The sequence below is a fragment of the Ictalurus furcatus genome, chromosome 28 (assembly GCF_023375685.1).
Source record: "Ictalurus furcatus strain D&B chromosome 28, Billie_1.0, whole genome shotgun sequence".
Classification (NCBI taxonomy): Eukaryota; Metazoa; Chordata; class Actinopteri; order Siluriformes; family Ictaluridae; genus Ictalurus; species Ictalurus furcatus.
In genome coordinates this window covers 14,727,160-14,741,544 of record NC_071282.1, presented here as the reverse complement: position 1 = coordinate 14,741,544, position 14,385 = coordinate 14,727,160, and the positions used below count along the sequence as shown (strand labels likewise).

Genomic DNA, 14,385 nt, shown 5'->3' with positions numbered 1-14,385 from the left:
TTAAGAAATATGATGATTATTATTATTATTATGTTTCACATAATTTAGTGATTGTATTGGAAGATAAAATGTAGTTATAGTGGGCTGGGACTGGCAAATGCTGTAGACCTCGCAGGTTTTATTAATGTTAGAAATTATTTATTCAGAAATATGCATATAGGTTGTTGTGAATGATATTTACCTATGTTTAAAATACCTTAGGCATTTACTTGAATACCAAATTGATAATTTATCAGAAAAATAAACTATATGGCCAAATGTATGTTGATACCTGGCCATCACGTCCATATATGCTCATTCCATTAAACCATGGGCATTAACAATGACTTAGTACTCGAGTTCTTCTTCTCCAACCTTGGCAAACCATGTCTTCATGGAGCTCGCTTTGTGTACAGGGGCATTGTCATGCTGGAACAGGTCTGGGCCACATAGTTCCAGTGAAGGGAAATCTTAATACTACCGCATACAAAGACATCCTATACAACTGTGTGCTTCCAATTTTCTGGCAAAAGTTTGGGGAAGGAGCACATGGTCACGTGTGCACAAACCTCTGGTCATGCAGTGTATTTGACTGGCGATTTAGAAACCTTGGTCAATTAGAAACTAAGGTTTTAATAGGAGGTTACTATTTTAATTGCTTTCATTTTAATGGTTCAACATAGATTAGATTAACAATCATGTATGATGCAAAAAAATCGTGTTAGATTCATTTCACTCTTGCTGTAAACCAACAAATATATCGCTTTATTTGTTCATGTTTTTAGGACGTCTCTTATTTAACGAATAAACATGATTAAATGATTATTTCTGACACATTTTCTGCGGTGTCAGACGCCCTTTGTGTACAATAGAGGAAACCCTGTTTGGCCGCCATCTTGGACAGGCAGGCAGTCTCCCTCCTCCAGCTCAGAGGAAGCTGCAAATCCGTTCGGAAAGCTCACGGCGTGAAACAAACACCACATCCCCTGGTAAGGACTTTTATCTGTGTCTAAATTTGTCCGACACTGTCGTACTATTACCACGAAAACAGTCTCTTGGTGTACCTGTTTAGAGTGAATATTTGGAGTAAAAACGCCTGGGAGAACCGGTTAGCATGCTAGCTAATTTTACTCAGGTAAGCGTAGCTGTCCTTCCTCTTAGCAACTTAGCAGGCTAGCTAGCTAATGCAGGAAGCAAACTGGTGGACTGTTGGTGTGTCTGGGAAAACAGGAAGCAGGGTACCGGACTACACCCACATTACATTTTATTTTATTTTGGTTGTGTATTCAAATTGTTAGATACGAGTCAATTCGTAGCTACTTTCCTCTCTATCTAGCTTTATTCATTGTTAGCTTTACTTTAGCATGTGTATAATGTAAAATGGGGATCATTGTGTGTTGTCCGACTGGCTAGCCGACATCTACACACGACTCATTTGAATGTATTTAAATAACATTTAAGTGGACGTTTTGAATGTCATCAGTGGAAGTGATTTATTTGTTTTTGTTCTTGTGTGCGTGACAGACAAATAAATAAATAAAGTAAGCGAAGATATTCAGTAACACGCTATTATTTCTAATGGCACCACGGTTAATGTCTGATATACTCCAGACATTGTGTCACTTTGGGCTTTTATGTCTTTAATAGATACATAGCCAGTGTTCGCGATATATATGATTTATTATTGACTAGTTTGCACAATTAATTGCTGTTAATTCTCATTAAACAGCAGACAGTTCCTAAGAACCAGAGCTGTAACAATACACTCCGGTCACGATTCGTGTCGATTCGATTCAATTCAACGAGTCGATTCTCATAATATTTTGGAACCGCATTTTAATGAAGAAACTAAAGAAGTGATTACTGAAAAATCACACCTTTAAAAATTTTTTTTTCTGAGTCATAAACAATGCAAAACAATGCATTTTTGTTTGTATATAAGTGAATAAATAATTGCTATAAACAAAGGTTTAATATTGTAAACAAAATGTACTACAGCTTCGTCATATCTTATGCAAATATATACATACGTTTATAAATTCCCCCCCCCCCCCCCCAAAAAAAAAGCACAGTGTGAACGAACAAACAGTCTCAGAGCCAGGCAAAAACGATCGTTGGAAAAAATAGTGATCTCCGTAGCACGGCCTGAAGGGTCACTTTAACCGGAAATAGAGCTCCAAATCAGCTAAAATGCCCCTGGGATTCTCAGTAATGGTGCGCATATATATATATATATATATATATATATATATATATATATATATATATATATATATATATATATACTACACGATTGCCTTATTTTTGTTTTTGTTTTTTTGGTAAACACACACGGAGTCGTCTCTCTGACTCATGATAAACTCGTGTTAACACGTCTGGTGTTATGCATGTAATTGCATGTCCATCGCAGCCGACAGCTTCATGATCCAGCCATGAGAATGCTTTCAATACATTCTTCTATTTGTTAAAGGCATTCTTAAAGGTTATCTTAAAAAAAAAAATTAAATATGTATATATTATAATAATAATATAAACAAAGTATGAAAAAAATTTGGAAGACGTTTTGCTAAACGTGTTCATTTCCCCTATGTGTGGAGACTTTTGGGACACCCTGTGTTTTAACGCTATGGGTTGCACAGATTGGGATCAGATGCGTCATTAATGGAATGCTGATTTCCTGGATATGAATTGCACAGTCATTTTTTTGGTATCGTGATACATCATGTCATGAGGCATTGTTACATCGCTATTGAGAACTGTAGCGTGGTTCCAGAGGTATTGTTTTAGTAGAAACCAGAGGTTCAGTATAGCTAGCATTAGTAGTTCTAGTGTATAGCTGGCTAACGTTAACATCATCTGACATTTATCATACTGCGTTTATAACACATCTGTTCACACATGTATTTTCTATTTCATTGGTCACAACAGCAGCAGCTTTAATAGTAGTTGCAGCTGTAATTCATATCACAGGCTTATAATAATGCACTAGTAATATGTTATGCCAAACGATCAACATAATCTAGGATTTACAATATAGAGAATTTAAGCTTGTGTTATTTAGTAAAGGACATATGTCTGTAACATCAGTGGAAGGAGTCTCCAGTGTTAGTGCTTTGTCATAGTCTGTTTCTGTGGTAATATGACAAGTTGCGTGTTTTTCAAGATAGAGGAGGGGAAAAAGAGGCCTGGATAGGAAACGACTGTTTTATACTGTTGTAATGTTGATCTGGATGGTTTCCCATGGACAGCCTCTTGCTAAAAATTACGCCAAGATCTCATTCATCGTACGGTGGTGAGCTTCACGTGGATATTATAGGCTTTATGCACTCTACTGAAATCAAAAATGACCCTGATGCTTGTCTTTCCAATACACTTAGCTCTATTTGACTCTATAGTACACAGTTGTAGAAGAGTAATTATTTATAATCACACTATCCAGTATCACCCAGACGAGGATGCGTTCCCTTTTGAGTCTGGTTCAAGGTTCTCAAGGTTTCGTCCTCATGTCATCTCAGGGAGTTTTTCCTTGCTTAGGGATAAATCTATATCTGGATATCTATAAAGCTGCTTTGTGAAAGTGTCCATTGTTAAAAGCGCTATATAAATCGAATTGAATAAATTTTATTAATAAGCGATAACAGGAAATGTCTTGTGGCCGTTCCACAGCATTCATTGTAACTGTGTATGGTTAAAAGTAAGATTTTGTTTATTAATAAAATTTAACATGATAATCATTGACAAATTGCTGTGCTGTATGAGTATTATTTTTCCGTATAACAGGACGACCCACTGTTTTATTCTGTACATAAAATCTAGAAATTTTGTATTGTTGTTTCCAGGAGCTCACATCCGTCACTGAATAAAACTCTTCACCTGTTTATTTTACATACGCTAATAATGGCCCTGAACACACAACTTGTTCACTGTCGAACGTGTCTCCCATTCATTCATAAATGTAGGTTTTTAAAAGACCAAATTTCTGCTTTGAACACCAGTGTGTTAAGTTTTAAGTTCTTCCTGTGTACGTGAGTTTCCTCCAGGTTCTCCGGTTTCCTCCAGCATCGGTAGGTGGATTTGATGCACTAAATTGGCCATGAGCTTATTGTGGCTTTTTTAATTTTTTTGTAAATTGTAGTTATCATTCATCGCTAAACACCTATGACGTGTTCGTCAGACCAAATTTCAGTGAGGCGTTTTACCTCGTCTTCGGTCCAAAACAAGCACGCTTTTTACGTAACGCCGTTTCCATCACGCATCGCTATACAGGTTGGTCCGTTAGGTCGGATTGCTTTCTCACTACGAGCAAACCGCTCCAGAGTTCGTTTGCAGAATTGTTTTGGTGCGTTTGCCGTGTTCATATACGTCTAAACGAACCGAACCAAAGGAGAAAACGCACATAGATCTCCAAACGAGCCAGGTGCGTAAACGGCCCATGTGTAAGAATGTATGTGTATGTATGCGACGGACTGGTGTCCGATCCAGGGTGTATTCCCTGCCTCGTTCCCAGTATTCCCAGGGATAGACTCTGGATCCACCATGACCCTAAAGATAAACGAGCAGCTCGTTATGTTGGTGTAATGATTGAACATGTGGATCAAAGAGTGTGCTGTTCTGCAGGAAAAAAAAGAAGCACGTGTGAAAGATTTCTTCTTTCTGAATCAGGGAAGGGAAGTGCTGAGACGCAGACTGATCACATGCTTTCCTCTTTCTCCTTAATGCAGGTCTGCACATTGAGTTTGAAGTGAGCGAGCTTTTATCAGTTTATAACTCTGCAGTGTAGGTATAGGATAGGTCATATTTCTGTGCCGTGAGATCAGATTTGTGGTCTCGGATCGCCTCGCAAGGGTAAGAGTGTCGTGTTAACGTTATGTTAACGCACTTTCGAAGTCTCACATGTTTCGTATGTAGTCTAATGAAAGTGTCACGTGACGCAGGGTCATATGAGAGGGAAGTGGAGGCGAGAAAGCAGCGGCGTGCTGAGAGCGTACAGTTTCTGAATGGGGGAAGAAGAAAAAATCAACCATGCTGTGTTTCTAAATCACGAAACAAAATTGCTTACAGATTTTCCAAAATCGATATCAATCTCACATAACTGGCGTGACTTCATTACAGTCTTTCATAGAAAAGGAGTACAGACTTGTGTGTGTGTTCAGTTCAGAACTGATTGACTCCATGTTAAGATGGCGCCGATCATCAGTTAGTGTAATAGTGTGGTTTGTTTCTTAACACATTTGCTTACGAATGCTTTTTAGCCCAGAAATCAAGGTAATGTTATTAAGCCATATTTCAGAGGCCTGGGCAGCTTTTAATACATAACACAATTATATCCTCTGGCTAATGTCTCGTCTTATTACCATCTGGATGTTCTCTGTTTCCTTGCTGAACAAAATTGGATTAGTGTTTCTGAGGATTTTCTGAGATCATCTACGCAGCTCTCTGCAACAGTTCTTTCATTATTTAGGTATAAATTGACTTAACCAGGTAAATCCTTTGAGGTTAAATGTCTTTGAAATACACTTGATGCACCGTTTTGCTGTTGTAGCTGAATACTGAATACTTATAATGAACTGTGTGGGTTTTTTTTTTTTTTTTTAAAGCTTCACCTTTCAAAAACGTTTTTTTTGTTTTGTTTAGATGTTTGTGGTTTTTGTTTTGTTCAGATGTTCCTGGTTATAGTCAGCAGAATTGCACCATTAACATTCCCCATTTCGTTCTCTCTTAAAAAGCAGGCGAGAAAGGTAATAAATTTGCACGCAGCATAAACAGTATGCTAGTGCGGTGATGCTCTTCTGATGCACTATTTACTTCAGCTCAGTTTTTTTCTTCTTCACATATTAGTTTTTTGCCGAGTGTGAATCAAAGTGTAATTAATTCCGTTCAGTTTCACAGGTTATCTATAAGCTAGTGTGCTCCAAAACAATGACAAAATTCGCATGATGATAAGATATACGCATTCAAAATGTACCACCAGTATGGATCAGCAGTTTTGATGACCTCATTCTGCACTTCAAAATCTCAGCAAAATTTCTGTCCAATCAAATGCTCTTTAGAATCTGAAGTGGCCCCCCCCCCCACCCCCCACATTAGAAAAATCCATGGTATTTACTATCAAGTATGGGTTAACCCCCGGCTGTGAGGTAAATTAAACACTATTGGCTAGTTTAAAAGGGGGAGGGGCCACTGGATATGTCCCACCCTGCCTTCAGTGCCTGTTTCAGTGGCAGTTATGTCAGCACATGGTATAACGCTGCATGTTTCAAGGTGCTTGACGGGGACTTTAATGATCCAGTAAACAAAAATGTATTAAATTAAATACATTTTAAAAAAACAACACAATACGAAGTGTCTTTGAAGAAGGACAGGATTGTCTGCAACCCTAAAAACTCTCAAATATTTGCCAGTGAAGTTGTTTGCAACTGATAATCTTGAGTCTGTTGTGCTTCTAATCAACCATAAATTCCTATTTTGATGGTGTTTGTATAGATGTAGATGCATATTATCAGAGTGACTGCTACTCTTGACAATAAAGTCGTTTCCTTTTTAATTGAAGGAACGTGTACTGTAAGAAGTCTCGCTACTGGAAAATCTCAGTCAACTAAAAGCTTGACCTCTTGTAGCAGTGCTACTAAAAATCCGATTATTGACAGATTTCGGTTCATTATCAAAGTTCCAATAAACCTGTTGATCAGGGTGTCCAAAATATCTGTTATTCTGCCTGGCATCATCAACAAGTGGAGAAACGCATCATGTTCGATGCTCAAGAAAAGGAAGACGGTATGAAGTCCCATTGAGAAAATGGAAATTTCCAACATCTAAGATTGATCGCTGATGGAAATTTCCATTTGCTGCACCCCCCACCCACCCCACCCTGAGTATGCACGTTCTGTTAGTACAGATCATAATCTTTTACAGATTTTGCACCAGTCACTATGTCAAATACATTATTTTCTGTTTGTGGTTTTAACGTTGACATTGTCTGTCAGAATGCTGCTTTACAGAAATCCAGATGTAGATCCTTAACGAGCCAGCCAGAGGTGACCGCGGATAGTGCGATTAGTGTGTTGAAGAGCGAAGACAAACAGTGCAGTGTGCTGAAAGGATGTTCAGTGCAGTTGTTCAATCCTGGGATGAGCACAGGACGTTTGACAAATCTACACTGAGATGATTTAACCCTCCTCTCTCTCTCTCTCTGTGTCTCTCTCTGTCTCTCTCTCTTTTTTTTTAGAGCCACAATGGCCACCGCACCGTACAACTACTCGTACATTTTTAAATACATCATCATCGGTAAGTATGAACGAGAGAGCATGGGGGTTATAAGTGGGTCAGACAACACTACTCCATAGTCTATACTGGCAGACTGCATTCCGTTCATATTTAATCCCTCATGACTGTGCGTTTCTTCCACCTCTCTATCTTTGTCCGCAAATCTCGTACACGACTGTCTTTACTTGCTCTGTAGGAGAGCAGGGTCACTGTTCTGCACGACACATTACCATGACGTTTCTGTGTAGAATGTAACACGTTCCCTCTGCTCTCTCCTCAGGGGACATGGGGGTAGGCAAGTCATGTTTGCTTCACCAGTTCACAGAAAAGAAATGTAAGTACCACACCCAACGTCACACCATTTTAACTCGACTACGGAAGCACAAGGCATGCCAGGGTGATGCTTTTCTTGACGGTGAATAGTGCATGATGAATGTCTTCTCCAAAAACGCATAATGAAAGTTTTAGGACTATTGACTGAGGGAGCGGAGCTCCAGATGCGCCGCCCGTCTTTCACTGAGGATGCATCCTGTATCACTCCACACAAAGTGGGTCATTGAGAGCACAAAATAAACAGGAACTTGTGCAGTCTGAAGAGAAAGGGGTTACAGAGTGCAACAGAGAAACGCTGTCAGCTGTTCTAGTGCTTTAGCTCTTCTAGCTGTTTTTATTTTATTTCAATTTTTTTTTTATGGGAGGAAATGAGAAACAAATCTTTATAGGTGTTCAGTTCTTTATAGATCTGTATAGAACTATTCTTCTGAGTCCAATTGAACGCAGTCCTTTCTTTATGCAGAGCTGCTATGGTTTAGTCATCACATTTATGGATTTTGAAACTCCAGCAATTATGAGAACCTGAAAAGTAAGCTTTCCTGAAATAAAAAAAAAAAAAGTTAGCAGTCAGAACAAATGGCAATAAAATTCTCCCAACAGAAAAGCTACTACACTGAAGGAGAAAGGACACGGGGCATGAAAGACACTCGTTTGCTTTCGTTTAACTTTGACCTGTGAATTCGCAAGCGTCATTCTGTGAACCAGCAGAAAAAGATGGCCGGGCTGAGCTATTTATGCTGTTGGGATAGAGCCATCTTGTCCACCCACATACACTAGGGATGGTTTTGTGGTAAAATTCATTTTATTCTCTCGGTACAGCATTTTCTCATTAACAATGTTGGCACTTCTGCTTTATGTGCTTGCGTCTCTTTTGGTACACGATAATGGGCAAAAGTTTTTGGACACCTGAGCCATATTTGGTTCTTCCCGAAACTTTTGCCACAAAGTCGTAAGCACACAGTTGCATAGGATGACTTTTGTGTATTCTTTAGGAGTACAATTTCCCTTCATGTTCCAGCATGACTGTGCCCCTAATGAGCTCCGTGAGTAAACATGGTTTGCCAAGGACTGAGTGGAAGACTTGTGTCCTGCATCGAGCCTTCACCTCAACCCCACTGAACAGCTTTGGGATGAACTGGAACACAGACTGTACCCCAGGCCTCCTCACCCAATGTCAGTGCGTGACCTCGCTACTGCTCCTCACTTGTGACTGAATGGACACACATCCCCACAGCCCCAGAGCGTTCTCAGAAGAGTAGAGGTTATTATAACCAGAAAATTGGATGTTCAAAAAGCACACGTGGGTGTGATGGTCGGGTTTCCACATTCTTTTGGCCACGTAGTTGAATTTTCCACTGGACACTGTGGTAAGACATGGCGTGGTTGCTAATCAGAATCCAGAACTCTCTGTAGTCTGTCGGTTTCCCGTCACACGAAAGTATAAGGCATTGTTTCCGGATGTTCTGGGGTAATGGCATCATTTGTGAAATGATGCTTGTCTTTAAGGCCCCAGTTAGATTTTATGTGAAGATGCTGTTTTAAGTTCATGGGAGCGGTTTCAGACACTATTACTGACGATTGCTGTGCCATGCTTGTTGTCTGATGATTCATAGCGATTGCACTCGATCTGCACTATTTCTAACCACTTCCTGTTTGCTACTCTGGCAAGAAGGATAACTAGCACTAGCGTAGGTACTTTTGTTATGGCTCACTCGGCAATGAAAAATGACAACAGAGTGTGGGATTGTGGGTTTAGTCCAGTAGAAAAGCCCTGTGCGAATGTACTTTCTCACTGAAGCGAGGCATTTTGTTTTCCTTACCGATCGTAGAAATGATGTAACGTCTTGCTTCCCCTGCAGTCATGGCCGACTGTCCCCACACAATCGGCGTGGAGTTCGGAACGAGGATCATCGAGGTGAGCGGGCAGAAGATCAAGCTGCAGATCTGGGACACGGCAGGGCAGGAGCGCTTCAGAGCCGTGACACGCAGCTATTACCGGGGCGCCGCCGGAGCGCTCATGGTGTACGACATCACCAGGTAGCAATCCGCTCATCCTTCAGCGTATCGTTTAGAATACTGAAGACTCATTTCATCGAGGCGGATAGCTCAGCGCCTTTTGTCTCCCCAAATAACTCCAGTAAAGCCTCTTCCACCACCCTCGTCCATAACCAGCCCAAAATGTTGGTCTTTGCCAATCTATCACCAAAGTTGTTCAATGAAATCTTACTGTACTGTCAGATCGCAGTAAAATAAATTCAGCTCGCCGTTCAACCCGAAACAAAAGCCTCATTCAGGATGAATGTATTTTTAATGAGTGTACAGATATTTACTTTAGATGGTGAGGATATTTACACACCGCGATGTAGACGCCTGATCGCACAAAGCGACGGGATTAAGGTTTAGATTTTATTCATTTGGATAACGTTTTATTCAAAGCATATTACAATTTAGACAGGATATAACTGAGCAGTCGAGATTAAGGGCGCAATATGGCGGTTGGTGGTGGTTGTTTGTTTTTTTTTTTTTTTTTTTAAGTCAAGACCATCCGATATCTTACCCTAACATCGTAGGATAACGATTGCATGTCAGGCGGTTATATAAAGCGTACTTGTGTTCATCACGAAGGCAGAATATAACGACAGGTGTGTTATGTGCCATCTGTCTGCTGTGCACGGTTTGTGTTTCCGATCGCTCTCCTAACAACTATTGTTCTCTTTCTGTCTCCCCGTCTCTGTCTGTCACTCTGACAGGAGAAGCACGTATAACCATCTCAGTAGCTGGCTTACAGATGCCAGGAACCTCACCAACCCCAATACTGTGAGTAGACATCTGCAGGAGCCTTTTTTACTTTACATGCCCCCCGCTCCTGAGTTTTCAAATAACCTACGCTATATACGCCTCGGTGCCAAGCGCAGTGTTTCACTCTCAACCCCAAAACAAAAGCCTCTTTCATGATGTATGTATTTTTAATGAGTGTACCCGTGTCAGGGTATATCTTTTAGAAAGTGACAGCTGTGTGTGTGTGTGTGTGTGTGAGACAGGTGATCATTCTCATAGGTAACAAAGCAGACCTGGAAGCTCAGCGAGATGTGACGTATGAAGAAGCCAAGCAGTTCGCTGAGGAGAACGGTGAGATGATAATGGAGGTTATGGGAGTCAGCACATGTGCATATAACACGTATTATTGTTATCCATGCTGCGCCTGAGCAACACACCGGGTTCTTGTAAACATCCCCAAACTGCAGCACTGCTCTTGCTTTACTCGTTTCTGTCCTCTCTGCTCTGCAGGTTTGCTGTTTCTGGAAGCCAGTGCAAAAACGTAAGTTAGTCAAGACAGTAATTATGAGCTGCACGTATGCTGAGTTTAGTTGCAGAACAAGGTTGATGAGTGAGGAATAAAACGTGACCGGGTATGCTGTTTGTAGGATTTTATTCCTCTTCTCCCACAGCAATTTGCCAACAATTAGATTTTTTAATTTAAATATTAAGTAAAGAACATTCACACTTTATCCATTTACAGGTGCATCTCTAAAAATTAGAATATCGTGGAAAAGTTCAGGTTTTTTCCCCGTAATTTAATTAAAAAAGTGGAACTTTTATATATTCTAAATTCATTACATATAAAGTGACCTTTTTTGTTTGTTTGTTTGTTTTAAGCTCGGTCATTACGGCTTATATCTCACGGAAATCAAAAATCCAGCATCTCAAAATATTAGATAAACTATCGACGATTCCATTATAGCAATGTATTTAAAAAAAACAACACACACACCATGACTTGCGTTTAATGTTTAAATACTATGTGTGTAATCCTGATGAATTATTAACTCATGTTAGGAGCTAGTCCAAGTTGTATGCTTCTGCTATAATTCTATAACGTAAGCATTTACAGGCGTAAATGATGATTCGCTGTAAATACGTTTCGATAACCCTATCATCATCCAACACGATTCTGTTGTGTGGGAGAGGAACGCAGTCACGCTTTATTAGTGAAGATGTCCGTCAGCATGAAATATGCGGTGCGGTCGTCTTACCCGTGTTTGTGTTTTTTTCCCACAGAGGCGAGAATGTGGAGGATGCTTTCCTGGAGGCGGCGAAAAAGATTTACCAGAACATTCAGGACGGCAGCCTGGACCTGAACGCGGCCGAATCAGGGGTCCAGCACAAGCCGTCTGCCCCGCAGGGCGGCCGGCTAACCAGCGAAGCACAGCCTCAAAGGGAAGGATGTGGCTGCTAATGACCAACACTACTCACTCGACCGCTCATCCCCGTTCACCTCTCCCTCCTCCTCCTCCTCCCATCACTCCGCCCGGCCTCGTCCTTTCCCAACTCGCAGGGGGGTGTGAGCAGGGGCCGATGAACGGAGGCAACTACACACAGACTCGACTGTTTGTCCGTGACTCTCCCCCGCTCCATCACTTTCTCTTTCACTTGATAACCGCTTTGTCCTTTTCCTTCCCTCATGCTCTGCCTGAGTATCGGCCGATATCCGATACCGGTCAGAGGTACGAGAAGCACGATGGCGGCGTGATGGTGTTTAATCAGCGATCTGTTGCGTCAGTCGACACCACGAATGTTCAAAAAGCATCAATCAGAACAGAAATCGATTCCGAGACAGTATTGACCGTAATACCGGTACTCAGGATCAGACGGTACGTCCATACTAGCAGCAGAATCCCGTCAGATTAACAGTGTGTGTGTTATTATAGCGTGTTCATTGTTTGGGGATGTTTGAGTCAATTCTCTCTCTCTCTCTCTCTCGACACATTACGAAAAGGCACTTCTCCTTGCTTAATCTTTTACAAGATTCCCAATTTTTTGTGCTGGGCCTCAGTTTTCCCTTCCCGAACCAGCATTTGATTCGTTGCCTTATGATTCATGTTATTATTCTAGCCATCACTGATTAATCTTATTCTGTTGCTCAGAATTAAACATGCAGTTTTACATGGTTGAGAGAGGTTTTTTTTTTTTTTTTTTTTTTTAATTTTATGATTTGATCTCAGTGTGACAGGAAACAGCTTCGTTCGTGAATGCCGTGTGGTAGATGCGCTTGCTCTGGCTGTAAATTTGACCTGCAGCTGTGCTATAGGCTTGTACAGAAACACTGCAGATCAGAAAAGGTATAAATCCACACCTGTGGCGTTGGAGGGAAGAGATCAGTGTTGGTTTCACTCAGCGTACCGTATAAAACACTTACTCAGCAGCTGTATATATGGCTAAATATGTCGGGGGCGGGGTTTAGAGCAGCAGTCTTTCAGTTGTACAGCGGCTACGTGAGTCACTGGTAACCTTTTGACTAGGAAATTCTTTAACATTTTCTATGACTAAATGTGTGTGTGTCTGGACACACTCTCGCTTTGCTTACAGGGTGTTCAGGTTCAATTCCACTACGCACCCCCTTACATGCGACAAAATCCTATCCACCTTCGACTTCAGCTCTACACTGGAAGTTCTTTAGAGAGAACGGAGAGAACGCTGCTCAAAGCCTTTGAGAAGCGAGCGGTTTCGTTAGAGGAAGTTCTTCATGCTCCGTCCGTCTCTTCAGTGTCCGAGTAACCACTTCTGGCTGCGTCCATCAGTCGTATGAACTTTATACATACGAGTACATTTTGAAGGAGCTGCACTAACATTAAAACGCATTCTCACGTGTATAAGATTCAAATGTTGATATTTTGATTTTAATGATAATAAAATATTCTAAACAGAAACTGTTGTATTAGATTTTTTTTGGTATTGAATAAGTTAATCCTATTAAACATTCTTAGTAATATTTGGTATTTCTGGGAAATGCACAGCATCTTGATTGAATGTTCGAAGCCAATTTTTTTCTTTCTTAATGTGTAAGGATTAAAACAGGTGGGGGCGTGCTACTATCAGAAACTAATCAGCGATGGTGTGGCACGAGCAGGTTCTGTTACTGTTACCATTGCAACATTGACTTTTTTTTTTTAATAACAGCATATTTTATTTACTTGCTCTTATACCACAGCAATTTTCCAACGAGTATAATTTATTTATTAATGAAAGACGTACACTACCGGTCAAAAAGTTTGTGGACACTCGACTGAAATGTTTCTCAAACCCTTTTGATCTGAAGGTGTGTGATTAAACGTTTGAAATGTGTTGTACTCAAAGATATAATTGTGCTGAGATAGTCATTTCTTTCATTCGAAAATTAAATTTCTTAAACAGATGACTCGGAGCGAAATATTCTGAAAAGCAGCTGATAAGCGTCCAGCGTAGGTGTGAGCGCCTTTAATACTGTTTAAAAAGCATCTCCGGGAAATTCCTCAAGAAATCGGGTGAGAAAACGCCAAGAACACATTTCTGGAAATTCTAGACAGAGAGGGCATCCACTTTGAAGATGCTAAAATATTCAATTATCACAACATAATTCCCATAGTTCCATTTGTGTTGATGACTTTATTATTATTATTCTAAAATGTGGGGAAAATATATAAAAATAAATAATGAGTGTGTTTAAACTTTTGACTGGTAGTGTATTTTTATATACATCACTACCTTGGACAAAATAAAGCATATCGTCATGTTACTGAGAAACTGGTGGTGTTTCCTCAAGGAGGAAATCCGGTCATGGAAAACTTCGACACTGGAGACTCCTTCCATAAACGTTCAAATTGAAATCAGTTTATGATCAGCCTTGGATTAGGAGAAGCATCTACCATGAAGTCCGTGTCTAAGTCGTTACCTGCTGTGATCGAGCTTGTAGCTGGCACAACTCTGTCCGAGCTGCTTTCTATAGAAAATGAACCGAAGCTCTTCTGTCAAATCCCAATCCGAGAGCGCTGT

General features: G+C 40.5%; 1 protein-coding gene across 1 annotated transcript; it reads left to right on the top strand.

Annotated features, from left to right (window-relative positions):
- The first annotated feature begins 558 nt into the window (after positions 1-558).
- Positions 559-13,283, top strand: rab14l (RAB14, member RAS oncogene family, like). Its single transcript, XM_053617633.1, has 8 exons — positions 559-968; positions 7,205-7,263; positions 7,523-7,576; positions 9,435-9,612; positions 10,326-10,392; positions 10,617-10,704; positions 10,864-10,894; positions 11,635-13,283. Exons 2-8 carry the CDS (start codon positions 7,212-7,214, stop codon positions 11,810-11,812), a joined length of 648 nt encoding a protein of 215 aa, XP_053473608.1. The 5' UTR covers positions 559-968; positions 7,205-7,211; the 3' UTR covers positions 11,813-13,283.
- The last annotated feature ends 1,102 nt before the right edge of the window (positions 13,284-14,385 follow it).